The sequence below is a fragment of the Musca autumnalis genome, unplaced genomic scaffold (assembly GCF_047663935.1).
Source record: "Musca autumnalis isolate F117 unplaced genomic scaffold, ASM4766393v1 scaffold_4, whole genome shotgun sequence".
Classification (NCBI taxonomy): domain Eukaryota; kingdom Metazoa; phylum Arthropoda; class Insecta; order Diptera; family Muscidae; genus Musca; species Musca autumnalis.
Genome location: NW_027411977.1, coordinates 247,116,302 through 247,143,286, shown reverse-complemented (window position 1 = coordinate 247,143,286; position 26,985 = coordinate 247,116,302). Strand labels below are relative to the sequence as shown.

The window sequence follows — 26,985 nt, the reverse complement described above, 5'->3', positions numbered from 1 at the left end:
TTTTATTAAATGTATATTAAAAATGTCTCTATATTTTGGACAAGTCATGGAAAGAATGTAGAGTTTTTGGGATTTTCTAAAAATTATAACAAAATTGCCGCTTATAGTGTATCCAAGCATATCAACAAGTTTTTCCGTTTTCGCTTTGGGTTTTTCGCTTGAAAATCTCGTGAGCAAAACAAAAAATATTCGCCCAGACAATAACACAGCACGGCTGTCAGTCTGCATTTTTGTTGTCTTCCTTATGGAGGCTTGTAGATCTTGGAGTGTATGGAAACAACTTCCACAGCTCAACGGCAAGTATGTACATAAGTAAGCAGTTAGGTCAGCGGTAAGCTCCATCAACAATCCAAACAAAACAAAACTTGGCCAATATTTGGCTAAAAGAGAGGAGTTAAGTAATCATTGCCAATAAAATAAATTTTTGTTTAATATTTTTTGGCGCTTAGCTGATTTTTTTGCTATACAAATATTATCCAAAAAATGTGTTGTTGTCATTACAATATTTGTTTATAGTTTTTGAGCGCGTCTTTAAGGCTTGCTGCGGCCGCCATCCAAGCAACACCTTGTTCACAAAACGCCGTCATGTCGTTTGTCATCCTCTCATATTCTCTGGTCTGTCTGTCAGTCTTCTGGTCTTTTGTTGGTATGTTTTTTTTTTGGCTCAACTCTTTCTTGTGTTATTGTTGTTGTTTTTTATGTTTTATATTTTCTGTTGGTTTTGGTATGTCTTATGGTATGGCATGGCTGGCTGGCAAAACTTTTAGGCCAAGTTTGTTGGTGTTTTTAAGCGAAGCTTGTAATCAGTTGCTTTAATACTTTGCTTAAAAGCGGTGGTCCCTTGAGCGAAAAATCTAAATTTACAAAAAAACTAAAAATATTGAAATTTCACAAAGGATTTAATTGAAGAAAAACAAAAATTTATTACGAAAAGAATTTTACCAAAATGAAACTAAGATTTGTTTTAAATTTAACCTTCATACCCACCCTCTATGTTTTGTTTATTTTACTGGAGAATTTCTTGGGAGATGTTGTAATGGCTCAAAGTAATGAACCGTTGTTTGAAATACCTGTACAACTGATCGGCTTCCCGGTTATTGTTGCATCCGTTCGCCTATCACAGTTTGCCAAGAAGTTGGCATATTCTTTGAATCCAAGTAAGTGGTAAAGAAACGGAAATAAAAAAAAATAATTTTAATAAATTGTAATAAAACAAAACCAAAGAAAATATATACAAAATTCGCCATGCCACAAAATGGACTTCCTAATGTATACCTGCGTAATACAATCATATGTGCGAAAAGTATAGGTCATGTTTTACGTTATCAGTGTTTAAAAATTCAAAAAAAAATAAATATAAAGCGACCAATAAATAAATTTCCAATAAAAATGCAAATTCTAAAATCTGTTTAAAAGTTCAAAATACATAGCGGAAATTTCCTGTAATTATCCAAAAAGTGCAAATGAAGGTGCATTAATTAAAAAAAAGTATACGAATTGAGGATTTAACAAATATTCCAAATAATTTTTTTTTAATTTTATTGTTACAATTTGATTAAAATCAAAATTAAATAAATTGCTATTTAACGCCCATTTTCAATGAAACCAGTTTTTGGATATAGAAAAGGGTGCTTTGACCCTAAGCCTCCCCTCCTTCACAATGGTATTAAATATTGTGAGTTAAACAGATATACATAACTCCCTACTTGGCTTCTGTTTCGAAACACGGACCTACATATATTGAAGTATTTTTGTAAATATACATGTGTTCTATTTGGAGAATCAGAACATGGAAAAGCCACATCGGGCCTGTACAAAATCCTGAACCTAATTCTAAATTTTCTGCAGATTTCGACCTAAGGCGAACCCTAAATTTGTGGTAAATGTGTCGCTTAAGACTAGAGCTAATTGGACGGTGGAATGTATGAAAATGCGAGCTACTGGTTCGAGCAATAATATCCAGATTCAAGGTTTTTAACCGCACTATGATCCGCAGTCAAAAGCATGTGTTTGTGTTCCTTTCGTGTTTTTAAAGCAAAGTCCATATGAACCCCTGATATCGAAATCGAATTCGACTCCGATCTCAAAAGATCGATAAAAATCATTTTATCGAATCCACATTCAAATTTAGTTTATAATGATCTACGATAATTGCATTCTCATTAACCTACATGACCTGGTCATTACAAATTCCACGGTACTTAGTAAGACTTAGATATCCTTTATAAGTCATCCATGTTTGCAACAAATATCTGCTGCAAGACCTGAACTTGAAACAGTTTTTTTGAGAAGTTTGTAGATGAGATAAGGAACCTTTGTTGTACGACTCCTGTGTTGTAGGCACAATGTTTAGCTTGAAGATTTTGGAGATCTTGGAGTTTCCTAGAAAATAGTTATTCAATGGGCAGAGAAATGAATATTAAGTGGACACGTACATATTTATTTGTAGCCTGCACTTCTCCAGCTGTATATATGTTTGTTCCTTTCGCCCTCTTTCCATTAGAGTCATGCAGGGGATGCGCTTTGGTAGGTTACTGACAACCCTCTGTTTTTCAAGCTAATATTCCTTTCGACAACCTGAGTCAGCCTGTCCCTATGCGTTGTGACCATGACTACAACAACTACACGCTTTTAAAATTTTAACACGATCCAAGAAGTGCCTTTAAAGAGAAAAACGTCGAACTTCTGTTGAGGAGGTCCCTGAAGGAATGGACATAGTTCTTCTTGGAAATGGATCTAGTTTTGAGAGTTATTCCATTCAATAGTTATTTTGCCCATAAGCCACTGTAGTTGATCACCATAGGATTTGTTGAGTACATTAGCAAAACTTTGAACTTATGTGAGGGATGCATCCGAAGGTATTGATCGATGTTACGATGTGCGCATTAGGATTTTTTAGCATTATTTAGAGCTTTTTGGATCATTAGCATGAACTTGGTAGGACCACAAGGAGTACGTTCCTGAAGGAATGGGCCGACATAGTCCTTCTTGGAAATGGATCTAGTTTTGAGAGTCATTCCATTCGATGGTTATCCTGCCCGTAGATATCGTGATCACCGTAAGATTCTTTGGACACCTAAGCAACATTTTAAACTTATGTGAGGGAGGTATCCGAAGGTATTAATCGAAATATTACGAGTTTGGACCAATGTCAGTCACTCTTTTCGATTTTCAAGGTGGTCACATTAGGATTGTTTAGATCTTTTGGATCATTAACATGGTCTTGACAGGACCAAAAATTTCAAAACGATCATCAAACAGCCCTTAAACTGCATTTAAGCGACATTTTTAAACTTTTGTGATGGAGGTACTAGAAAGTGTTGGCTGTTGAGGAGGTCCCTGAAGGAATGGGCTGACATAGTTCTTCTTGGAAATGGATCTAGTTTTGAGAGTCATTCCGTTCAATAGTAATCTTGCCCATAAGCCATTGTAGTTGATCACCATAGGATTTTTTGAGCACCTTAGCAAAATTTTGAACTTATGTGAGGGATGTATCCGATGGTATCGACCTACATGTTACGATGTGCGCATTAGGATTTTTTAGAGTGGTCACATTAGCATTATTTAGAGCGTTTTGGATCATTAGCATGAACTTGATAGGACCACAAAGAGTACGAAATGGATCTAGTTTTGAGAGTCATTGCATTCGATAGTTATCCTGCCCGTAGATATCGCGGTCAAAGTAGGATTCTTTGGGCACCTAAGCAAAATCTTGAACTTTTGTGAGGAAGGTATCCAAAGGTATTGATCGAAATATTATAATGTGCAATGTTCGGACCAATGTCTGTCACTCCTTTCGATTTTCGAGAACACCAGCCATTCAAGGTGGTCACATTAGGATTTTTTTAGATCTTTTGGATCATTAGCATGGTCTTGACAGACCAAAAGTTTCAAAACGATCATCAAACAGCCCTTAAAATGCATTTAAGCGACATTTTTAAACTTTTGTGAGGGAGGTAGGTACCCAGATATGGACCTTCTTGGAACATGATATAGTTTTGGAAAAAAATTTTACGCTATACAAAATGTCGGCCTAATCGAATACTTAATTCGTAACTAAACGTAGCATTAGTAATTTTAGTTGATACCGGCATGGGTTTTCAGAACTTTTGGGTCATTATCAAAAATATAAGTAAGATAATAAAAAAAGTATCCAGAATATGTATGAATCTATTTTATCAGACAAATCTGCAACAGAACCCGAAAAAGTGTTGGAAGTTTTTAAATGAACATCTAGATAAACGAACGAATTCAAAAGTACAATTAAAGAACGTTAGTGGCAAAAATTTAACAGACGCTCAGATGTGTGATGCTTTCAATGATTTCTTTGTAAATATACCCAATTCTTTGAAAAATCAAATACAGCAATCCCCGTCAGATAGTTTCAATATATTCAACACATTGTCACCTGTTCCACATACATTTAATTTTATTAGAACAAATTGCGATGAAGTTAGAGAGATAATCTCGAAATTACAAGCAAATACGAGTCCTGGACATGAGAATGTTAGTGTGAAGATGTTGAAAGTGTGTGAAACTGTTGTTGTACCAAAACTGGTAAAAGTATATAACACAATTATTGATAAATCCATATATCCAGAAAAGTTGAAGGTTTCAAAAATCGTACCGATTCCAAAGATTAAAAATGCAAGTGATGTACAGAATTTTAGACCTATTGCATTACTTTAGATATTTGACAAAATTTTAGAAAAAATATTACATAAACAATTAAGCGAATACCTTGAACATTATAATTTGTTATATAATTTACAGTTTGGATTTGAAAAGGGCAGTGGAACACAGAAAGCTATAGTCAATGTGGTAAATACAATATGCGATTATTTTGATAAAGGGTACGGCGGTGTTGCAGGCGTTTTTTATGACTTGTCGAAAGCATTTGACTTGGTAGAACATAGAATATTACTAAATAACCTTCCGTATTATGGCGTTTCTGGGAATGCACGTAAACTCATAGAAAGCTATCTCCAGAATAGAAAGCAATTTGTTCAGATGGATAAATGTTGCAGTAATATGGAGAATGTTCAGTATGGTGTGCCTCAGGGCAGTGTGCAGGGTCCATTACAGTTTACACTATATGTACATGATATAGCAAACATGAAATTGCATGGCAAATTGATTATGTTTGCAGATGATATGAGCATTTTTTATCCATACTGCCACGATATCAAACAAAAATTTTGAACATTTGTGTGGTTGGTACCCCAAGGATTGGATCGATAAGGCCCAAATTTGAACATGAACTAAGTTTGGACAAAATATTTCGATATCCAAAGTTTGGACCAAATCGGTTGCTCGGTTTGTGAGATATTGCGTATATTTTCGAACTTTTGTGGGCGAGGTACCGGAAGGAGTGGACCTATAAGTACCACCTTCGAATTTCATATAATATTCGAAGAAATATTACGATATCCAAAGTGTGGACGAACGCAGTATTCGGTTCGAGCTCTCCAGCCACTACATATGGTGCCATAGGGTTTTTTTACACCTTTCGGACTGTATTCTCAAGAAGTATGAACTTGCCCCCAGAAAAAACTTTTACTTTCGTAATTGAGGCAGCGAATGCAAGTTGCTTCAACAAAAATCAAAGTGATTCAAGAGCAGGTCTTAAAATGAATTTATCCAAAATTTTGTGAGTGAGGTACCCGAAAGAGTGGACAAATATAGTCCATATTCGAACCTGATTTATATCGTGCGAACAAATTTTCCGAACATTTTTGAACTTTTGAGGGGGGTGGACTGATATTTCAAACTTAAACTAAGTTTTTGTTGAGAGTAAATAATAGTGAATAAAAGTTCTTACAACAAAAACAACAACAAAGCGATTCGAGAGCAGGTCCTAAACTGAACTTTTCTGAAATTTTGTGTGGGAGGTACCCGAAGGAGTGGACCGATTGAGTCCATATTGGAACCTTATCTAAGCCTGGTAGGAATTTCACGATGTGCAAAGTATGGACCATAGCGGTTACTCCCTTCAAGAGTTATCGTGCGCACAAATTTTCCGAAGTACCTGAAGGAGTGGACCGATATAACACATCTTCGAACTTAAAGTAAGTTTGGACAAAATATTACGAAATCCACATTTTGCACCGAATCGGTTGATCCGTTCGAGAGTTATCGTGCGCTCCAGCCAGCCTGACAGACAGACGGACCGACATGGCTAAATCAACTCCAAATTGTTTGAAACACATTTCGTCCAAACATACTCGTACTTGGGGTCTAAAACCATTATTTCGATGAGGCACATTTAACCCTCGTTAGCATATATGCTAAGGGTACAATTAACTGATTGCTTAAGTCTGGAGTATTGCCCCATTGGCTTATCTTTATCATTACCTTTCTATACAGAGAGTAATGTTTACAAAACGCACTGACAGCCTGCAAAATTTACTAATCGCTACCAATATCATGATTTCATTCCGAAAAGTGAGCATCATTCTCATTAATATGAGAATACTCGATGCTTAAAGAGTTCAGGTTTTCACTAGAAAAATCGTCATTTCAAAAACTGAAAAGCCAATTGATAATTCCCTTCGCCGGGATGAAATCACGATATTGGTAACGATCAGTAAATTTTGCAGGATGTCAGTGCGTTTTGTAAACATTACTCTCTGTATAGAAAGATAATGGCCAAAAATCGAAAAAAAATTATCAATTTACACTAAAAAGGGTCAGATATTGTTTATAGGATGCCAGTGCGTGTAGTTATGAAAAAATATATACATTTTTTATTTAATAAGTTCTTGTTTATTCTTGGGTATAAATGCAGGTCGAAGTGACCCTATTTGGATTTTTTTTCAATATTTAAGTTGTTTATAAATCTATAATAATATGCAAACTAAACAACGGTTATTAAATATTTTCTTTTTGTAATTGTAATGAAAGGTATGTGAAACGTATTTAAGATGTTCAGTGTCGCCAATGAATTGTGCGTTCTTTAATAATTGATGTCCGTACTTGTTAATTTTTTCAAGATCAATTTTCACAATTAATTATGAAAATAGTTGTGAGTAAGATCGAGTTGGGCCGTGTAATTTATTATTTCATAAAAAAGGAAGGGTTTTTTTACCAAATTCCATCGAAACATCCTGCACATATTTGCACTTTTTCTTTTTATGTGATATTTTGTCTTGCAGGTATGAACAGATTTTCTTTCATTCAGAATGTCAGAATGTAGTATAGGGTCACTTTCTGGCGTTTGGGTATAATTTGGAGTTTTTGTATATTCTAAGACCTATAGTAAAGTTTTATGGCGAACAAATTTCTAGAATATTTTGGTCTGATCCGATCACATTTTATAGGAGATTTCAAAGATTTGTGGAAAAAGGGACCAAAAGGACCCCTTTTATGACTCGCACGAGGTTAATTTTTTTAAGAAAAATATTCCTCGCATTCTTGTCAGTATAGTTACCAAAGCCATTATACACCTACAGTGCAAGGATTCCAAGTGATCTTAACTCAAATATTTCCAAAACTGTAGAAATGGTGGAAGCTTGCAACCCTATTTTAGTTTCTTGTTTTTTTTGGCAAAATTGATACCGATATTTTTTTTTTTTTTTTTTTTTTTGGTATGTAATGCAAATAGAGATTTCTTTTCTTTGGTAACTTATAGTCTTTGACGACATTCTTTTAAAATGATGCTTTGTATGACAATTTTGCCAGAACTCACATGAAGTACGCCCTTAACCCTAAAATGTGTTTACAATTTTGCATATTCTGGAGTTTAGGTAAGGTATAGAGTTTTGGTGTATTCTAGGACCCATAGTAAAAACTGATGACGAACAAATTTGTAGAATATTTTCATCCGATAAGATCACATTTTTTAGGAGGAGGGACCAAAAAGACACCTTAAATGACCGCCTGAGGGTTAAATAATATCAAAAATGTAATCAGCGGCCCGAAAACATAAAAACCAAAGGTTAGGTCAAAATCCATTCAGTTTTAGAGTTTTGGCCAGGTTTTTTGGAAAATCGGACACTGTGCAATGGGGGAATACACCAGACTTAAGCAATCATATGATTGAATCTTCAACTAAAACAAAACAAACAAAAAATTAACTTTTGTAGGCGACGTACCAGAAGGAGTGGACCGACATGACCCATCTTCGAATTGCTCAAAGTTTGGCCAAAATACGAATATTACGTGGACCAAAAATTGGAAAAATTCATTTGATACGTTATCGTGCCTTCCAATTAGTCAACAATACAGACCTGGCTAAATCCACTCCAAATTTTCTGAAACGGATTTCGTCCAAACATACTTGGGTTCTAAAACCATTAGTTCAATGAGATGAATATTCCCTCGCGTGCCTCGCGTATAAAACAATAGCCCAAGGACCAAGGACGGTGTGCAAGGCGGGCATACTAACCACTGCATCTTTACATTCAGAAAATCATAGGTCTTTGCAAGAAATCTTCAATCGTTAAGCTCAGCTCCAACGAGAAATTTATTAAAATTAATATTAAAATGATCTTAGCCCTAATAAGCAAAATTTTCAAATACGGAAAAATCAGCTTGAAATCATAACTTCCGAAGGCTGTTCTTAAAAACGTTTGTCATGGAAGCCACACAGGTTGAATGAAAAAAAAAAAACATTGTTAAAAACACATTTCATTTGTCAGTAGTCACACGCGCAAAGTATGTGGTAAAAAATTGAGTTTTTGGGTGAGAGCGGCGAGGAATGACTATAGACGGGCTCTATCCTCTCCGTTCCCTTATCTTTTAAAAATTCTAATCTCACATCTCGAGAATCTTCTCAATTACTTTCGATCATATATTCATATATTCAAATGTACAAAGAGTCAAATTAAGTCATTCAAACTTTTTCAAAATGTCACCAATAATGCATTTATCTCCGAAAAATGCTTACTCATATTTCATACATGCCTTATACATATTCTTATTCACAAAATATATTTTTTTTGTTTGGAAGGTTTAAATTCTAATTGCTTAAGATATTTTTTTACAATAATTCAAACCTTCCTCAACATATTAACAATTGCCCTGAAAAAATATGTCATTTTTATGCACAATAAAATACATTTATTCCCCATATTTGACATTCCCCTCCAAATACTTGACATTTGAACCGCTAACCCAATTAAAAAGCACTTTGCAATGCCCTCTACGACAAATGGATGGAAAATCTAATTAAGATCTTTTTTATTAAACCCAACATTGTACACTCGCTTAACTAACTGCCGACTTACTGACAGAGTTAACAATTGCATTCAGTCTCTCTTAACCGTATGGTTGGTTTGTTTGTTTGTTTGTTTGTTTGGTGACAAAAGGTCTTTCTTAAACTTGAGTCAAAGCACGTACATGACATGTGGTTCATATGGTTATAAGTGGCTGAAATCTAGCTTCCCATTGTTGCTGTTGTTGTTGTTGTAAAAACGTGATTTAGTATTTGATTGAAGCTATCCATCCATCCATACTCATTCAACTCATTCATCCATGTTAACAGCCAGCCACACTTATGGTTACATTTTGAACCAATAAAAAATATGAGGCGCATGCTAAAAAAACCTGTTCGAAGAAACCCAAAATATGGGTCAAGGCTACGTGAAATACAAACAACAAATTAAAAAAGAAGTGATATTGGGGAAATACCAAAAAAAGAAGTAAACACAAACAATAAAACAAATATCAAGGGGTATGAGAAACCCCGCCATGGTGTGATGGCCTTTAAAGTAATTTTAAGATGGCACAACCAGGCGTGAGTTATTTTTGTAATACCCCAAAAACTATTTATTGCTAGGCTAACTGAAGCTAATAATGCTAATCACAAGTTGTTAATAATTTTTATTTGTTTCTTTTATTTATTTTTCCCAGATACTTATCGTGGTCGCAGCAAACGTGATACAGCCCATTTGGTTTATGATGCGGAATATGCCCAAAAAGAAATCCAAAGAGAATTTGGTCAACGTGCTTGCATTTTGGAAGAACCCTGTCGTCTGCATGCCTCACGTCCGGGACGTGCCAGTCAAACGCATCCCAATTGGTCGGAAATCTTCAGGTATGTTTGTCGGTGTGTTAAATGCCCGACTGTCTTTATGGTCCACTGAAGTTGTAGTGATGGTATCCAAAATGTCAATGAGCAGCAAGCAAATGCTGTTACGGGTGGCTAGTTGCTTGATTTACCCTAATGATGAGACACCGTTTACATGTGTAATGAGTAGATTTTATGGCGTACTTTGGTTTGACGTTGCCTTGCTGCTGTGCATTGTCATCTTAACATTGATTACTTGAAGTTTTTGTGCTTTTTTTTTGTTGTACGTTTAACTAAAGATGTCATTGTCAAATGCATTCATTTGTTATTGGGAATCGTCGTTGCAATTGCTTTGCTGTTCTCTAAATGACTCTCGTCTGTTGATGGAGAAGTAGCAGTGGCAAAATGTTTTCCAATCAATTTTTATTTGAAAAATGCCAACTCATTTGTGCATAATTTAATGTCTTTTTTCACTTGTTCCAAAAGTTAAGTGAACCTGCTGCTTGTCGTTGTTGTTACTGTAGTTGTAAAAGATAAACATTGAGGAAAAACTTTGTTTGTCTTTGGAGTTGCAAAGAAAAAACTCTGGATTCTTGAAAATGAGTTGTCATCGTTAGGTGTGGTTAGTGAGGGTTTGAAATACAACTACAAGTATTTTGCAAAACAGCATTAATGAAAGCAATATATAAATTCGAAGGATGAAGGTGGCCAGATTGAAGAAAATTTAATGAAACTTGGGATTTAAAAGGCAAATGTTTTTTTTTTCATTGTACACAAAAGGGATTCTTACTACCTTGCTACCTTGTATAGTATTACTGATAGAAGTTGTGTTTTTTCAAAAATGAGTCAAAGATCATGTCGGCATTTGAGTCCTTCTCTTTATATTATCATTTTGTTTCTTTCGGAACTGTAGCGAATGCTAGTTGACTCATCGAGGGATGTTCTGCAGTGCCTTCCCATTGAATTGTCACAATCGCTGTCAATACTTTCATTTACAGTTTTACAAAATATCCCCCACAAAAAATTGTAAAATTCTTATTCCAACATTCTTCTACTTATTTTCATGATTAACGTTTATTGTTAATTTACGCAGCAAAACAAAGTAAACTTTTCTTCTTCTTCATCTTCCCGCTAGAACATTAGATTTTATAGAAGAAAACAATAACAAAAAATCACGTTATTTTTATATTTCATAATTTTATATTTTCGCAGAAATGACAATATACATAAATTAAAGCGTTTGAAATCAATAAAAAAGTTATTGTTGCGCTAAGTTTTACTAAAGCTATACGCCATTGTAATGTTTACGCCATGGCACTGACCTTACTCACGACAATATGTAGTGAGGTAATATGAATGGAAAACAAAGGAATTACTGTGTAGTTCTGATTTTCAGAATAACAAAAATAAAGTTAAATAAAAAAATATGAAGAGAGAAAATTTAACATGATTTTAGAGGACATACAGTAATTATTTAAGTGTCAAGAAGCGTATACTTATTATTAAATGTTATTGGGAAAAATAAGTATACGCATCATAAGGTATTAGTTATTATTAATCATACGTCATCTGTGACAGGGGTTTTTATAAAGGTTTCTAATTCAATGAAGTCTGAAATATTTTCAATTAATTCTCTTTCGAGTTTAGCTGTTAGACCTTAGATATATATTGAAAAATTAGGAGTCTACCGTCTAAATATGAAGTAATCAATGTGAATTGAGGCTTTCATCTATGGACAGATCGAATTCCAGCTACACAAACTTTCTCCCAAAAATGTAATATGATCTTGCCCAGAGAAATATAGAACTTTTGGGGTATTTATCCTAACGATTGGGGACATTCCGAATAAATGCGGACGGGTTTGCAAATAAATTTAATTTGGATTAAAGTGTAGAACTTTTCCGGATGAGGTACCACTAGTCCATTTTAGAAATGGATCTAATTTTGGGAGTCATTCTCTTCCCTAGTTATCGTCTTAGGGTCCTTGCATCATTATGTCAAGAAACATGTACTTGCTCACGAAAAAAAAACAATATGGTTGTAATCAGAATCACAAGGACTATCTTTGAAGAACATTTCAAAACAATCCCCAAACAGCCCTTGAACTGCACTTAAGCGAAAAGGATTTGTCCGATATGAAGTATCTTCGTACTTCATTTAGAGGAATACATCGATGTGCAAAGCTGTGACCAATATTTGTGGGTCACCGTTGGATTTTGAAAGCGGATGGATCACTATGTCAGTAAGCATGGAATTGCCCACGAAAAATAGTATATTTCCGTAAACAAGACCACAAGGAAGACCTTCGGTAAAATTTTCAAAAAAGCTCCTCACATTGCCCCTTAACGGCTTCAAATTTTGGTAGTTTGTGAGGGAGGAACCGAAGTTGTTGTCCGAAATACATGGACTTTCTTATATTTGGAAGACATTTTTCCAATGAGCAAAATATCGGCCAAATCGGATATTCAATACAAACATATGTCGCTGGAGCCTGGCTCGAATGACATGTACATGTAAAGTGTGGGGGCAGCAGTCAGGTGCGGAACCGCCGAGGTAGAGTTGCTCAACGCCGATTAATAGCTGTACTCCAGGTAATAGGCCCAACATTAGCCCCTTTTAGGATGTCTTAGGGGACGTTCATGCTCATCATAAGTTGTAGCGCTAGCTGCGCCGATTTATACGAGCCATAACCACAATTAATTCGTACACAGAGCATATTTCAGCAATGTGTTATTTAATTATGTATATTAGGGCGACCCAAAAAACGTTTTTTGTTTTATTTTGGAGCTTCTGTCCCCTAAATTTGATCCAAAAACCTTATATATGAAATTTTACGGCGATCGGTTAACGTGCCAACCGAACGATCTTTGTTTCAATAGTAATTTGTATCGACGGAAAACCCCGTACCAGTTAATTTTTGTGGCTAAAAAATTATTTCTACCAAAATTTATGACGATAGCTTAACGATAACCCTTGCTCATTGGTCGCTCATTATTTTTCATAGTATTTTTTATGGGGGCCAAAGGTGAATTTTCAGAATATCGATCTAAAGCCACAATTATTTTCCAATCGATGAAAAAAATTTACCAGTTCATTATTGTGGCTAAAAAGCGAATCCTACAAAAATTCATGAAAATCTATTCCTTTTAGAACACAAATTGTGGGACAGGGATAATTCCTTTTGGAGATGAAAGCCCTTGGTGAGTATATTAAGAATCCCAAAGGACAGATCCGCCGTGAGTCAAACTTCCGCGTTATGGCGTGATGAAGTTTTTGCTAGAGACCCTGCAAGGCATCAGGAAGTAGCTTTACATCTTTGTTCACACGTTTTTTAACTTATTTTTGAGATGTCATGTCAAAATCGATTAGTTGTCAATGAGATCCGTACCTAAAATTTTCTGAGCGACATTTTTGCAGAACATTTCGAAGCTGAAAAACGTCATCTTGTGGTACTTTTATAGCGGCTCTTAAAATAAAGGACAAAAAGGACATTGAAGGAAGCGAGTTAGAAGAAAATAATCCTCATTCGATCTCAAAAATAAGCTAAAGCAACAGTGAACAAAGATGTATCGCTAATTCCTGCCGGCTTACAGGGTCTCTAGCAAAAACTTCATCACGCCATAACGCGGAAGTTCGACTCACGGCGGATCTGTCCTTCGGGGTTCTTAATATACTCACCAAGGCCTTTCTTCGCCAAGAGGAATTTTCCGTGTCCCAGACTTTCACCTCCATTTTATTGCACAGTGTAGTCAAACAATACCTGGTGTACGAATTAATAGTGGTTAGGGCTCGTAACTCTACTTTTTTTATGGTCAATGAGGACGCCCCTACCAAGATTAGCGGAAAGTGACATACTTCGCCAAAATTAACCACCGTGAGACCTGGCCTGACAAATGACGTCAACTGGCAACCTTTCGTTTCACTTGGGTCAGACCATTTCCCAATAATCGTCTCTATCAGCAGATCGCCCAACTTCATTACCTCTGAAACCCGCACTTTCATCAATTTCTGGGAGGCTTATCGGCCTAGATTGACAAATCGCCGCTTTAGAGAACTATAAATCTCTTCTGATGTTCGGGAAGCATAAAGGATGTTCCGGGACATCATAAAGCTTAAACTGTAGGCCATTTACCTGCTGATCGTATACCCGAAGTGAGGCCAAATTTCCCAGCAGTGGCGCAAGACTAGTTGGGTGGTGAGCGCAATCGGAACTAGATGATACATCATTAGAAGAGTTGCAACAGTGGAGCCGAAATTGGTGAATTGATGGCAAAATTAGCGGTAAGTGCCACAGTTCGTCAAACATAACCATCGTGACACCTGTAGGCCTATTTTGTAACTTTTATCGTTTGAAATGATGCTAAAATTTCTTTTGATTTTGTAACAACTACAAACAAACTAATGAAATTGTTGTAAAATAAACAATGAGTAAAGTTCTTAAAAAGTTACAGAATAGGAGGGCTGATCTGACAAATGACGTCAACAGGCAACCTGTCGTTTCACTTGGGTCAGACCATTTCCCTATAATTGTCTCCATTGGCCAACTTCATCACCTCAGAAAGCCGCACTTCCATCAATCACGGGAAGCTTATTGGCCTAGAGTTCACAATTCACCGCTTTAGAGAACTGCCAAACTCTTCTGATGTTCGGGTGGCAGAAATGATGTTCCAAGACATCAATACAACTTGAACTGCTGGGCACATACCTGTGGTCAACTACTCGAAGTGAGACCAAATTTCCCAGGAATGGCTGCGGGACTGCCAAATGACCGGCATGAGCTTCGTCTAACCAATCTTAGTGAACCCAGAGTTATGGAGCTGACACTGGAAATTAACAGGTTAGCCGGTGAGCGCAGGCGAAACTTTATCAGAAGAGTTGCAACATTGGAGCCGGAATAAGTGAATTGTGGGCAACGGTTATGTCATTCTCGAACCTGGGAAAGAAGGACGATGGAACCTCAGTCACGTTTGGCGACGTTACGCTGACTGATCTGAAGAAACCTGGCAAGTTATTTTAATCGACAATTTCTGCAGCACCTAGGGAGTGACATGGTGAAGAGAAGAGTATTGAGTCCCATTAGATCTCTTCCTTCCGAAGAGGATTCACCACAATATGCAATGGATGATATTGCAAATGACATTAGGAACGCTAAAGCGTTAGGTCCTGACGGTATCACCATGGTAATGATGAAACTGCTGGATGTCGCTAGCCACCCACATCATGTCAGACGCAAGGGTGAATCACACTGGATTGAGGCTTTCTCGTACCCAGCATCAAAAATTGCTATCCAATTGCGGATCTGCATAGGTTCCGTAAGACGCACAGCCCTTCAAAAGTGCTGCACACCAAAGCCTTTGACACTGTCAAGCGCCCACATATTCATTGACACGCTGATTACTAGCTGAAAAATGAGGGCCCTTATTTTTTTAGCCTAGTGCGAACGAAGTGTCAAACGACCTTTTGCTTTGCTATTTCTCATATCTTGTCAAAGATTGATTATATCTGTCCAATCCGTTCAAATGTGGTTATGGAATTCTCACCGCAGGTAGCCCTTGTGGTCCTGATCAACTTTTTCTGCAAGTTAGTAGGAGACCTTCTATAGTTAGTGAACGAAAACTTTGTCTTTTATAAATAGAGAACAATATCTTCTAACGAGAATTTTGTAGAGCTCTGTTTTAGTCAATTTGGCCGTTCGAATGTTTTTCTCTCAATCCCCTCCTATAGTTAGCATCTCCTCCTTATATTATTAGCATGCACTTCTATGAAAGATGTATTTTACAGGTCTTCGATAGTAATGGGACATGGGGGAACTGCAATAAATAGAAGACCACCTACAGGTCTTCTGTGAGTGCCTGTTCTATAGTCAGAGGGCCTTTAGCAGTTATTAGGTCTTCAATAGTGGCTTTTTCGAATACAGGTATTAAAAGTTAGTTATTGAAGTTCTATAGTTATTGACTTCTTTCTAGGAGCTTTAATAAATATGAATGGAGACCTTATACAAGTCTTCTATAGTTAGCGGATCGTCTATGGATAAAATACTTTCTGCGATTTTCTATAGATAATGGACTATTCAATGGCCTTCAATAAAGTTCTTCCATGAAAGGAAATAATCTGCAGTTCTTCTATGAAGAGACACAATCTTCAGGGCTTCAATGAAAGGAAACCTTCTAAAAGTCTTCAAGAATAAGTGGACCCTTCACGTAATTTTTAGTTTAATTATCGCACTTATAGATAAAATACCATTAGCGGGTCTTCTATATATAAAGGGTTTCTATAGCTATTAGAGCGGGTGCCAGCCTTGCACGCTGAAGGTCGCGGGTTCGTTTCCCTGCCAGGCAACATCAACAATTTTCAACGGTGGCAAAATACCCCTCAGTAATGTTGGTGACATTTTCAGAGTCTTTCAGCCAAGTAAAATTTCTCTACAAGTGGTGACACGCCGTTCGAACTCGGTGATAAACAGTAGGTCCCACATCATTGAGCTAATATGAATCGGGGTGCACTCATCGATATGAGAGAAGTCTCCCTTGTTCCGTATGGGATGTTTGTGGAACAATTATATTATAGCTAGTAGAGCATTCATATGTCTTCTACAAATTAAATCTGTAATTTTTAGATGACCATCAAAACAATAAAATATTTTCGGAAGGAATGCCATTCTTCCTTCTTTCAGTACTAGCACACAATGCTATATACGTATATTTGTTGAGATCTAACCTAACATATCTTGACTTTAATAATGTGTTCAATTATGAATTGCATAGCATATTTTAAAGGTTGAAAATTCCATTATAAAACCTGAACTTGTGTCACAATGAATTTTTGCTTCAATGAATTCTATTAAAAAGTTTTATTGAGTAATTCTTCTACATTTTTTGTTATTTGATTTTTAATAATATTTGTTTATGATTAAATTTTGCAAATTCTCCCCAAACTCTATGAAAATACAAAAATAATTACTTTATTGTGTGGCGACTGACCACAAGTTTCATATTTTCTGGACATTTGTCATATAAGACGGAACAAGTGACCCTTTTGTGGAATTATTTTAATTTTTTCACCTCATATGCATTCAAAACCTTTTCACAACCCTTCTTACTCTATTATGACAAAATAACAAAAAAAGTTAAATATTTTCCTATGCAAAATAGTCTGGGTGTGTGCACTTGACATATGTAAACTTTTTGAACTTCATTCTTATAAGTGAATGAATGAATAGAGAATGCATAACTTTTGTACAAGCCATCTCAGCCAAAAGTTGGATACCTGAATGGAGGCAGGTGGAGTGGAATAGTTGTTTATAGTAAAGGCCAATATTACTACATGTGTTCATATATGCAAATGTCGTCAGCATCATCACCTTCATCAGTACCTTAATGGTTGTGTAGTTTCTTCCCCCTTCTTTCCAGTTCTCATCTCTTCCTAACTTCTTGTTGTTATTTTGTGATAGTCGTTATGTTCACATTATTAGAAACTTTTGTTCAAGTGCTGATGCTGTTATTGTTGTTGTTTACTTATTTGTTTTGCTATTCATTTAGAGAGCTTATTTTAACAATGTGTTGATAATGTAATTTTTTACACTTCACAAAAGCATATACATACTTACACACCGACACCCATTTATGTATTTGAAAAGAAAAGATTTTTTGTTTATTTTATAATTTTTCTGTAAAATCAATGTAAGTTTTCTTTTGTTGGGTAAACATTTTTTGAATAGAGTGGGTTTTTTACAATTAAAGTTTTGTTGTTTGTTTTCATTGTTGTCAACGATGAACGCATGGAAAGTGTCAAAATACATTAGAAATAATTGTGAAACTGTGAGATCTCATGGGAAACACGTCATATCAAATTTGTAATAAATTAAGTAACAAAAAATGAAATGAACATGACTGTGTGATCACAACCAAAACCCTGATGGAGTAATATTTGCAAATAGACAAGACAAAACACTGGAACATCATCCGACTGTCGCTGTTTGTGATGGGAGATATACAGATAAGGCTAAGAAATTCTGTATTTTCAAATCTCGAATTGGAGTATTGGAGTAATCAAAGTTTTTCGTAGGTCTCAATAAAATGGCAATGGAAATGAAAGATGGAGGACCTGAACTATTTTTTTACAAAGTAATAGTCCTATTCACAGAAATTTGAAGAAATAAAAAATCTCCATGATATGTCTGAGGAGCTGAATATCCTCCAGCGAAACGATAGTCGTATATTGGTTGGATTTGTGGGACTAGATATCAGTTTTCAATACAACACCTTAGGTCGTGATAACAAGTAAGACGCTGTTTTCCACGGAATTTTATATAATTGCGACACGTTATGTTATTGTTATAATTAATTGTTATTTTTGCATAATTTATTATTGAAATAATTTCCATCAAAGAAGAAGTCAGTGGTTGATCATGGCCTCAGAATTTAAAATTTGGACCAAACATTAAATTGGATACTTTTTCTCAATGGTCAATTTCACCCGACAAATGCTATCCGATCATTTTTCAAAATTATTGGCATTTTCTTTGACCAATCCTCTTACTTCGTGCAAAAATGTGTCAATATTAAAATTTAAATGCGATCTCTAGCGTGATTATGGTTAGACTACACAATTAAAACTGTGGGATCCCTCTATATGCTAGGCTGTAACCACGAACATCAGTATAATTGGCATCAATGGAAAGGCCAAGAGTTGGTCTTCAAATATAACTTACGGGGGTGGAAAATATCTTCCAGGAATAAAGATACACGATGCGCCTTATCTAACTTTAATTAAAAGGTCCTTACACCTAGGAAGTTTTTGCGGATTCTGAAACTACAATGTTCATAGATGAGAAAAATCAAAAAAAAAAAAAAAATCGACGCAGGGATTTTCAAATAAATCGCGGTCAAAGTTCACATTTTTAGGGTTATTTTGGGTTTTTCCGTATTTGGTTGGAAACGGCAAGACCTATCGTAATGGGACTAAGGAAAATGTTTGTAGCAGTGGTATATACGATCAAATTGGAACAATGCCCTGACTGTATCGCCTCCTTTTAAAACAACGTCATGTACGGTGCCCTTAACTTACTTACACCTGGGAAGTTTTCTGCGGATTCTGAACCAGCTATGATCATAGATAAGAAAAATCCAAAAACCAGAAAAAATCGCTGAAGGAATGTTTAAGTAAATCCCGGCCAAAGTTCACATTTTTAGGTTTATTTTAGATTTTCACGATTTTACTTGGAAGCAGCAAATCCTATCGAAATGAGACTAAGGAAGATGTTGTAGCAGTGAAAATCCTCTACAACATTTTCTTTGGTGCTATTTCGATAGAACTGGCCGCTTCCAAGCAAAATCGTGAAAATCTAATATAAACCTAAAAATGTGATTTATTTAAACATCCCTACAGCGCTTTTTTCTGGGTTTTTATTTCATACAAGAATAAAATAAACCGTGTGTTAATAAGTGTAGGAAGAATTTTTTTCCGGTGTCGGAGTCAAGTTATTTTTTTCGACTCAGACTCCGACTCCAGGAAAATTGCTCGACTTCGACTCCGAAACCCTTGGACGGACACACATCTTAAAATCGCTTTATCTCGTCGAGATACATGGGGGCTCTAAATATATAAATATATTTTGTAATCTGGCATTTAAAAAAATATTCCGCGATTGGAAAAAAATTTTTTTGAAAAAGCCTACGCGATTGGCTACGATTAAAAAAAATTAAATCTACAATTTAAAAAAAAAAAAATATTCCGCAAAAAGAAAATAAAAATCCATGATACAAAATATGATAAGAAATAATTTAAAAAATTCATTATTTAAAAAAAAATATTTTTTAAAAAATACATTATTTTTTTAAAAATTTGCACGATTTGAATATGAAAAATATTTTTCATAACACTGTGAACACAAATTTTGGGGCAGAGATAATTCCTTTTGGAGATGAAAGCCCTTGGTGAGTATATTAAGTATCCCAAAGGACAGATCCGCCGTGAGTCGAACTTCCGCGTTATGTCGTGATGAAATTTTTCTAACTCGCTTCCTTCAATGTCCTTTTCGTCCTTTATTTTAAGAGCCGCTATAGAAGTACCACAAGATTACGTTTTTCAGCTTCGAAATGTTCTGAAAAATGTCGCTCAGAAAATTTTAGGTACGACTCTCATTGACAACTAATCGATTTTGTGCAACAACAGTGCAATTTGAAAAATCATTTGTTTTAATTTCTACGATTTGAATTTAAAAAATATTTTTGTAAAAATTCCACTATTTGAAAAAATATGTTTTACAAAATGCACAATTTAAACAAATATCTTTTTAAAAAATTCACGATTTGAAAAACGTTTATTTTTCAAATTTCCACGTTTTGAATTTTAATTTTTTTAATTTCCTCGTTTTGAATTTTAAAAATGGTTTTTAAAACATCCACGATTATTGAATTTATTTTTTATATTTTTTTTTAAAATTTCCACGTTTTGAATTTTAAAAATATTTTATAAAAAATCCAAAATTGATGATTTTTTTTTAAACTTCCCTCTTTTGAATTTTTTCAAAATTTCCACGTAGGCAATTTTAAAAATGTTTTTTTTTTTTTTTAAATTTTGATGTTTTGAATTTTAAAAATATTTTTTAAAAAATCTACGAGTATTGAAAAAATATTTTTTTAAATATCCACATTTTGAATTTTACATTTATTTTTAAAAATATCCACGTTTTGAATTTTAAAATTACTTTTTAAAATATCCACGTATTGGATTTTAAAAATAATTTTTAAACAATCCACGTTTTGAATTTTAAAAATAATTTTAAAAATTCCACGATTATTTAAAACTATTTGTTAAAAATCCACGATTATTAAAAAACATTTTTATTCATCCATAAAAAAGTTTTTTTTTAAAAAATCCATAATTATTAAAAAAATATTTTTTAAAAAATCCACGTTTTGAATTTTAGAAATATTATTTAAAATTTCAACGTTTTGAATTTTAATAATAATTTTAAAAAAATCGACGATTTTTAAAAAAAATATTTTTTTAAATTTCCCCGTTTTGAATTTTAAAAATAATTTTTGAAAAATCCAAGTTTATTGGAAACAAATATTTTTTGAAAAATCCAAGTTTATTGGAAACAAATATTTTTTGAAAAATCCAAGTTTATTGGAAACAAATAAGTCTTAAAAAAGCACGATTATTGAGAAATGTGTTTAAAAAATCCACGATTATTGGAAACAAATATTTTTTAAAAAATTCACGATTATTGAAAATTTTGTTTAAAAAATCCACGGTTATTGAAGAAAAATTAGAAAATCTACGATTATTGAAAAAAATTAGAAATCCACGATTATTGAAAAAATATTTTTTTTTAAAAATCCACGATTATTGGAAAATATTTTTTTATTTTTTAAATCCACGATTATTGAAAAATATTTTTTTTTTAAATCCACGATTATTGAAAAATATTTTTTTTTTTAAATCCACGATTATTGAAAAATATTTTTTTAAAAATCCACGATTATTGAAAAATATTTTTTTTAAAAATCCACGATTATTGAAAAATTTTTTTTTAAAAAATCCACGATTATTGAAAAATTTTTTTTTTTTAAATCGACGATTATTGAAAAATATTTTTTTTTTAAAAATCCACGATTATTGAAAAATATTTTTTTTAAAAATCCACGATTATTGAAAAATATTTTTTTTAAAAATCCACGATTATTGGAAAATATTTTTTTTAAATCCACGATTATTGAAAAATATTTTTTTTTTAAATCCACGATTATTGAAAAATATTTTTTTTTAAAAATCCACGATTATTGAAAAATATTTTTTTTTAAAAATCCACGATTATTGAAAAATATTTTTTTTTAAAAATCCACGATTATTGAAAAATATTTTTTTTTAAAAATCCACGATTATTGAAAAATATTTTTTTTAAATCCACGATTATTGAAAAATATTTTTTTTTAAAAATCCACGATTATTGAAAAATATTTTTTTTAAAAATCCACGATTATTGAAAAAATATTTTTTAAAAAATCCACGATTATTGAAAAAATATTTTTTAAAAAAACCACGATTATTGAAAAAATATTTTTTAAAAAAACCACGATTATTGAAAAAATATTTTTTAAAAAATCAACGATTATTGAAAAAATATTTTTTAAAAAATCCACGATTATTGAAAAAATATTTTTTAAAAAATCCACGATTATTGAAAAAATATTTTTTAAAAAATCCACGATTATTGAAAAATATGTTTAAAAAATCCACGATTATTGAAAAATATGTTTAAAAAATCCACGATTACTGAAAAATATGTTTTAAAAAATCCACGATTATTGAAAAAATAGAAAATCCACGATTATTGAAAAAATATTTTTTTAAAAAATCCATGATTATTGAAGAAATATTTTTTTAAAAAATCCACGATTATTGAAGAAATATTTTCTTAAAAAATCCACGATTATTAAAAAAAAATATTTTTATGTAAATCCACGATTATTGAAAAAATATTTTTTTGTAAATCCACGATTATTGAAAAAATATTTTTTTTGTAAATCCACGATTATTGAAAATATATGTTTCAAAAATCCACCATCATTGAAAACATATATTTTAAAAAATCCACGATTATCGATAAAATATTTTTTAACAAATCCACTATTATTGAAAAACTATTTTTTAAAAAGTCCACGGTAATTGATAAAATAAATATTATTGAAAAATATTTTTAAAAAATCCACGATTATTGAAAAAATATTTTTAAAAAATCCACGATTATTGAAAAAATATTTTTAAAAATCCACGATCATTGACAACATATTTATTAAAAATAACACGATTATCGATAAAATATTTTTTTTAAAAAATCCACTATTATTGAAAAAATATTTTTTTAAAAATCCACTATAATTGATAAAATAAATATTTTTTTAAATAATCCACGATTATTGAAAAAAAAAATATTTTTTTTTTTTAAAAATAGTTGATTATTAAAGAAATATTTTTAAAAAATCTACGATTATTGAAAAATCTTTTTTAAGTAATCCACTATAATTGATTAAATATTTTTTTTAATAAATCCACGAATATTAAAAAATAGTTTTTAACAAATTTACGATTATTAAAAAAATATTTTTTAATAAATCCACGATTATTGAAAAAATAGTTTTTAAATAATTTACGATTATTGAAAAAATATTTTTTAAAAAAATGTTGAAAAAATATTCTTTAAAAAATCCACTATTATTAAAAACAATAAGCCATGATTATTGAAAAAATATTTCTTGAAGAATCCACGATTATTGAAAAAATATTTTTTTAATTCTTTCAATACATACTTACATACATACGTAGATTTTTTACATTCATTACTTAAACATCTTTTGGTTTGTATTTTATACTACGTCTACTCCTCTCAATGTCCATGACATTTCTTTATTTGAGACTTTAAGAATTAAAAAAAATAATCCTTTATTAAGACGTAATAACCTATTAAAAAATCCTACTCCATTGGCAAATGAAGGTTTGCCACCATCGTTCTTTCTATGAACAATAGAATATTACAGATAACATAGATCCCCTTTAAAGGAGGAATCCTCTATTTGTATATCCCTTTCTCCCACAAAACACTATTGCCTATAGGTTGTATTTTTTCTTATATGTCCCCACGTTGTTTTTTTTGCCTTTCTTCCATAATCTTTCTCATAATAATTTCTAAACTTTCATTTGCACTTGATTTATTAAAAACAATATCACGGTTGTGTGAGGGGCGCTGTTTATTCTTCTCCTTATTAGTGTACTGTTGTTATTATAGTTACGGTCCTTGTACCTTCAAATGCAAACTGTGGGTGGATGCACTTCTTTACCTCCTCTTTTTGCATCTGGATTTCAACAAGTCTCTTTGTTTAACTACTTCACATTTATTTTATTGTTTCCATGTAAAAGTATTTCACTCTACTTTTTACTACTTATGAGAGATATTATTGTTTTTAATCCGTTTTTTATATTTGCTTTACGCTTGTTACCATCCCTTGTTACCACTCCACGAGGAGTTTTGTTTTTCTTCTTTTTATGTAACTATCACCTCCTGTTGCTGTCTTCTTGCTTTGTTTTTAATACAATGGATCATTTTGTTACTATTTTATATTACTGCAATACACAGTGGTGCCCATATAAGAGGAATCGGTTAGTATGGGGAGGAATATTTTCAGATTTTTCTAATAGTTATTAAGTGAGTCAAGCAAGTGACCCTTTTGTAGAAAATGTGTTGTAAAAAGTCCTAATGTGGCTAAAAGGAACCCATAACTACTCCTCGAAATTCGAATCTTGTGTTTCTTTACTTTAGGTTCCACTGTGTTCTATCACTTCACTTTTATATATCCGAATGCATCACTGTTTTTTTTTGTTTTCGGAGTAGATGCATTAAAACATTGGCTTTATTTTAATATGGTTGCAGTTTTATATGGCATCATTTGGATACCAGATATACAGTTTCAAATAAAAGCTCTATGGCAAGAAGAAAAAAATCCAACAACAACCAACATTTATACGATTTTCATATTATTTTTGTTTTGTTTTCTTTTTTTTCACAGTAACTACAAAGTGCAATCAACCGGTATGAAACAATGGTATTTGTTGTCGTTATTCATTGGTGATGCTGTGCGTGATGTGCCCCTCTGTCGCTTGTTGGCCAAGAGGATGCCATGTCCAGGCGTTGGCCCCTTGCCGCCACCACAACCACGTTAAGGAGGCGGTAGCAAAAAAAAAATACACATTAACTGACTGAAATGCCAACGAAGTGCAGCGCGAAGGTAGCTTACCCAGTACTACCTCTTAGTAAAGTATTTTCTTATTTCTTCGGCTGCTGTTGATGCTGAACTTACATCCCTACTTACTTACTTCCATCCTCTGTGTAAATATAAGAAGTAAAAAATCTACCCTTTTTATTTATATTTAGTGGCTATCTTATGTTTTTATTTGCTTTTTTACCATTATCCTGTTTTCACTCTTTCTCTCTTTTTATTCCGGTTGCCGCTGAAGGACATTGGCTAGAAGGAGGCAATGAATTGGTAAAATGGAGGAAGAAAAAAGATTCTTACATGGATGTCAAGGTACTCCTGCCTTCTCAATGAGTGGCATGAAATTTAAAGCCTTTTTATCTTTATGAATGTGTGTGGACGGACAGTGTGGAGCTGAGTATAACCGCAAGTGTTGTTACATTTTCTTTACCCCTTTTCTTATTCAAGAGAGGGGTTTGGCTACATTTGTTCATGTTATTGCGGTCTTTGATGACCCTCAACGGAGAGTGCTGTTGCATGGCCAGTAATTTAAAGTGGAATGTAAATAATTATGTTGCATAAATTAAACAAATGTTATTGACATGTGGCCAGGCAATACCACAGTTACATCATATTAAATTTCCACTAAATTTCTTTACTGCATTGGTATGGGGGAGCAAGAGATGGGGATTATTTTGCAAATCATAAAAAAGAAACTGAAGTCAAAATGAATACATTTTTTCTTTTTGTTGCAAGTTTAATTGTTACTATTTAAAATTTGTTAACTCCACTCCACAGAGGCATCATTAAATTTTATATTGTTTTTTTTTTGGTTTCTCCATTTCGCTTCAGTTATTTTTTCCACCATTCAACAATGAATGACCAACAGTTTTTCATTGTTCCCTGGCAATGGATGTTTTTTTTGTTCTGAATATCCCTCCCAACACAGAATTTTCTCTTGTCTTTTTTTCCAGCAACTGCCTTAATACAGTTACAAACGATTTCATTTTGTCAGCAATCATCAGCCCTGAACAAAGAACCATCCATGGAAAAACAAAAAAACCCAAAACGATTGGACCCAAAGGTTTTTTCATTAAATTGAAAAAATCACCAAGTGCAAATGAAAAGCTTCGCAAAGCCGAAACAAAAAAAGAAACAAGTATGCAATTGCAGCAATCTTTGGATATAAATTCCAACAAATTGTTGACAATATGTATTAAAATGTGTGCAAGCAAGCAACATGTGAAGCTCACGCCACACCATACTGCAGAGATATGTCAAACAGAAAAAAACTGATCCTTGTAAATTGTCAAAACAAAAAAGAATGAACTTTTCTCTCGCGTTGAAGGTATTGGCACATTACTGTCACTACAATTCACTACAATTCAGCAAGAGCTGCATATTTTATCTGCGTAAAACTTTAGTCTCTTCATGGCTCCCAATGTGTCCATTCGCCAAGAACATCATTTACAACGTCACATCTATAACGTAATATTGTCGGAAAGGTACATATATTCTTGTCAATAAAGACGTAGCCACTTTCAAGTGGTATTTCGGATCCCCATTGAAACATGTAAAATAAATGAAAAACTACACTGAATTCTTCTACGCCCCTGTCTGTCAATATTTGTAACCAACACAAAACAAAAACCTTTTGCAACACAATTTAATTTTGTACTTTTATCAGGGGATTTAGTTGTTGCCTGTTTCCTATTTTTTTTCGTTCTTTCTTTTTTTTTTGGTCTGCTGCAATTTTCACTGCAACCATACAGCAACGCTCCACAGCATTCGCACACATACAGCTTAACTTGTTGATTTTCGGTGTAACTGTTTCCTACTCTAAAGGATTCTGCATTTATTTACCTATTCGAAAAAAAAAAACACAAAACAAAAAACCCAACTCGAAGTTCATATAGACAGATAGATTACAGCAATTCATTGCCCTCCTCTCTGCCACTGTTCCTGCACGCAATTTTCCAAACTTTAATCTGTTAAAAATCTTTAAATTAAAAAGCAAAAAAATTGTTTTTATTTTTTTAGCCATAATAATGATTTTGTTTTTTGACAATTATTTATTTTGTTAATATTTGTTTTTAGTTTGTAAGTATGTACTGTTATTGGTGAAAATATAACGAAATAAAAAAAATGTATTTTTTTCAATTACAATTGTTGTTATTTTTATAGCAAATCCCTCACTAATGAGAATGAACAAAGCTTTTA

At 33.1% G+C, this 26,985-nt stretch overlaps 1 protein-coding gene across 1 annotated transcript; it reads left to right on the top strand.

The window, feature by feature from the left end:
- Positions 1–805: 805 nt before the first annotated feature.
- On the top strand, positions 806–26,926 carry LOC141401427 (uncharacterized). The gene is made up of 3 exons (XM_073981667.1): positions 806–1,157; positions 9,853–10,036; positions 24,580–26,926. Exons 1-3 carry the CDS (start codon positions 947–949, stop codon positions 24,731–24,733), a joined length of 549 nt encoding a protein of 182 aa, XP_073837768.1. The 5' UTR covers positions 806–946; the 3' UTR covers positions 24,734–26,926.
- The last annotated feature ends 59 nt before the right edge of the window (positions 26,927–26,985 follow it).